Genomic DNA, 3587 nt, shown 5'->3' on the forward strand with positions numbered 1-3587 from the left:
AAATAAAAAAAGAGCTAAAATCTCAATTTGGTCCCTACATTTTGATAGTATCCAATTTGATCGCCTTTATTTTCAACTTGCAATCAATTTGATCCCTACCGTCAATTCACTTATAGAAATGACTGAAAATTGAAAAAAAGAAAAAAAAAAAAAAAAAGGACCAAATTGACTATTATCTAAATATAGAAACCAAATTGATAGTGACCAAAAAAATATAAGGCCCAAAATGATATTTTGATTATTTTCACCACAAAAGGGCAAATAAGATCCCACATTATCCTTTAATGACATCAAAAGATGTTCAGGAATATTAACCCTAGATTTCACAGTAATATGAGTTCAGTTCCACGTTTTGAAAGAAAAAGACCTATAGCCAGTGTTAATATATATCAGCATAAATTTATAGTATAAAACAAGGAATTTTGGGATAAAAAAACTTACGAATAATGTTTATTACACACAAATTGTGTAAAATAGTTTGTGTCCAACGAGTTCAACCCATAACGTAAACCATTTCGATCACAAAGTTGAAAAAACTAGACGAGAGAAAACTCACTTCATTCTTTGAGTTGTCATTTACGTACATACCAGAAATTAAGTGATATAAAGCCACTTCTGACATTCATAGAGATGTAGATTAAGATCCAATATATATGCTTTATTTTAAAGTAAGCAGCAGAATACCAAATGATTCTATACTCTCAACCATCAACTTTCTTCAATACCAGAATAGATAAGCAGGAAAAAAAAATTTAAATTCTTGCTTCCTCGAGTGCTACTTTCCCTTTCTGAAAGCATTCGTAGTTGATAGCAGCAAAGTTTTTCACATTTCTATACAACCTTGGCCTTTTCTCGTCTATCAATTGGTCCACAGGTCCAATCTCTTTATCCGGCTCTGGCTCATTAATCATCGCCACAGATATCCTCAGCTTGTCTGTGTTAGTCAACACCCTATGCAGTGGGCTCTTGAAAATTCCGTTGCTCATTATCTGCATGAATTCATATACAACAAACTACATATCAAAATTGTAAATTTCTTCCATAGGTTAGACATGCTAGTGCATATAATTGATTGCACTTATAACATGTCAGTATTATGAATCTTTACTAGTTTAAATATTCCTAAATATTGAATATCATCCTAGTTGGTATGAAGGTGAAACATTAATCTTGCCTGCAAAACTTGCTTAAGCGCTGCTAAGTGACTCTCTCCAACTGACTAATAAGACATACCTGCATTTGATCGCCAAGATTGACAAAAAGAGCATGAGGAATTACAGGAATGTTAATCCATGTGTCGTCTTTGAAAATTTGGAGGCCTCTTATTTCATCATCTTGCAAGAGAACTGTGGTTCCTGATCTATCTGAATGAGCTTTGAGGCCTAGAACCATATCAGGCCTAGAACAAGGTGGATAGAAGTTAAATCTAGCATGGAGTTGTGAGTTGTCTCCAAACTGGCTTGAGAAGATGCCCTCTACCAAATTCAGAGACTTTTCCATGGCCTTAAAGAGTATATCCATCATACCCTTCAACTTCACAGCATATTCATGTAAAATATCTCTGTAAAATCAAATAAAGGACCAATCACTAACAATATGAAAAAGGACTTTATCTATGGAAATGCTTCACCATGTTAATTAATCTTAAGTCAAAAAATGCTAGACAAAGGATAAAAAATAAAGTAAAATGTTAATAATACTACCTGTTTTAGTAGAAATGGATCAGACTTAGGTCCAGTGTCCCGTAGTACTAGACCCATTGAGATGATAACATGTATCTACTTTTGGACACGTGTTACCATATAACCGAGTCCAGTACACTAGATACACTGGACCTAAACCAAGTCCATTAGAAAATATTTAAAAATTAATGTGATAATAAATGTGATTGACTGATTAGTGCCATGTTAATAACATAACAATTAAATTTTTTTAATTACTTTTTTATACGTTGTAGTTTTTCGATATAAAATAGAAATTATACTCTAACCTAATTTAAATGTGTATGTGTGTGAAACTCCCTTCTAAAGATTTGAACCCCGACTTTTACCCCTCACACCCCACAAGCACTTCTACATATGGAGTGATCACCGCACCAAGGATGCGTGGTGGTTTTTATACGTTGTAGTTAAAAGTTGTAACACGTCAATTTACAAAGTTTATATATATAGTAACATTTGTAATATTCCTAACATTACTCAAATAAAATTACAAAAATTGTAATATGACATGTTCTGCTTCATCATTATAATATTACAAATTGTTCTATATAGAAATTTTAAAATGTGTATTAAAACATAGTTGAAATCACTTGGATTTTCTGGCCAAAAATTGAGCCTTCTTTGATCTTCTGGGAAGACCTTAAGAAATAGGCGACTGCTCCAGTTAAGGATTTGCTTTTCGAAACTTCTACGCCTTGCCCATACCCTTCCTCATTAGCTGCTCGGGAGTACTTATGCTTTTCTTCCGCTGGAAGTGCAAAAAAATTTCTTGCCACTTCACGTAACTTGTCAAGTAATGAACTTGGAATTCCATGACCTATTGCCTGAGGCTCAAAAGGTACACTTTAAGACAAGTTCTTATAGAAAAAGAAATGCACAAATTTGATTCATTTCTTTTCCGATCTAAACATATTATTCAATCCAAATAAATACTCAAATATCTATTAGACTCAAGTACAAACAAGCACAGTTTTTTTTTTTTTTTTTTTTCAATTCAATTCAATAGTTAGAGAGGGAGATTTAAATCATGAATGTTTTTGTTGGAAACAACATAAGATGTCAGTTGAGTTACATATCCTAGATTTGGCACATGCTCAAATGCATCTAATCAAATTACCCTCCTGGTACATAATCCGTTATTATGCCATGAATCAAGAAATATCAATTATTCTTGGTTTAGGCATAATCAAGCCCCTCAAGTCAACTTCTCTTGTATATTGTATATTTATAGAGACCTTTTGTGCTTGTATCATAATTCGATAACTAAAGAAGTGGGGATTTGAACCACAGATATTTTTGTTGGAAACATTACAAGTGTTAATTAAATTACAAGACTTTAATTTGAATATATGAATAGGTTTTTGATATAAGATCATGGCGTAACTGATGGAGGTTTTTTTTTTTTTTTTTTTTTTGAGAAACAACTGATAGAGGTTTTTAATATGGTTTTAATACTGTTACATATCCTAGATTTGACTCATGCTCAAATGCATCTAATCGCATTACCCTCTCTGTACATAATCCCTTATTATGCCCAAAATCAAGGAATATCAATTGTTCTTGATTAATCAGACATAATTTGGGCCCATAAATTAACCTCTCTTGTATATTTATAGAGACATTCTGTATCATACAGACAGAAATACAAAGATTAAATAGTTCTTGGTCTCTCTATTCTCTTCTCTTTTTCTCTCTCCCACATTTAATAGATTCTCTGATTTACTTTTGAGTCTTTTGCATGCTTTTTTTACAGGATATGAGGTTCCAAAATAAATCTTCTTCGCTATTGATGGACATTTCTTCCACACTCTTGTGCATTTTAGTAGAAGGGAGAACCATGCTGTCAGTGTCGTATACTGTGTCCAT

At 32.6% G+C, this 3587-nt stretch overlaps 1 protein-coding gene across 1 annotated transcript; it reads right to left on the bottom strand.

Moving 5' to 3' along the window:
- Nucleotides 1-609: 609 nt before the first annotated feature.
- On the bottom strand, nucleotides 610-3587 carry LOC126704585 (jasmonate-induced oxygenase 2-like). Its single transcript, XM_050403601.1, has 4 exons — nucleotides 3558-3587; nucleotides 2361-2545; nucleotides 1234-1561; nucleotides 610-989 (listed from the first exon to the last, which is right to left on the bottom strand). The coding sequence occupies exons 1-4, from the start codon at nucleotides 3585-3587 to the stop codon at nucleotides 753-755; spliced, it is 780 nt and encodes a 259-aa protein (XP_050259558.1). The 3' UTR covers nucleotides 610-752.

This window comes from Quercus robur, chromosome 2, assembly GCF_932294415.1.
Source record: "Quercus robur chromosome 2, dhQueRobu3.1, whole genome shotgun sequence".
NCBI classification, from domain to species: Eukaryota; Viridiplantae; Streptophyta; class Magnoliopsida; order Fagales; family Fagaceae; genus Quercus; species Quercus robur.

Bases quoted from the DNA above. Each gene is read 5' to 3' on its own strand.
- LOC126704585 (XM_050403601.1), bottom strand. From the start codon at position 3,587: ATGGACACAGTATACGACACTGACAGCATG. The intron at 2,546-3,557 runs GTTCTCCCTTCT...TTTGAGCCTCAG, and splicing joins TATACGACACTGACAGCATG to GCAATAGGTCATGGAATTCC. The intron at 990-1,233 runs GTATGTCTTATT...GAATTCATGCAG, and splicing joins ATCTTGGCGATCAAATGCAG to ATAATGAGCAACGGAATTTT.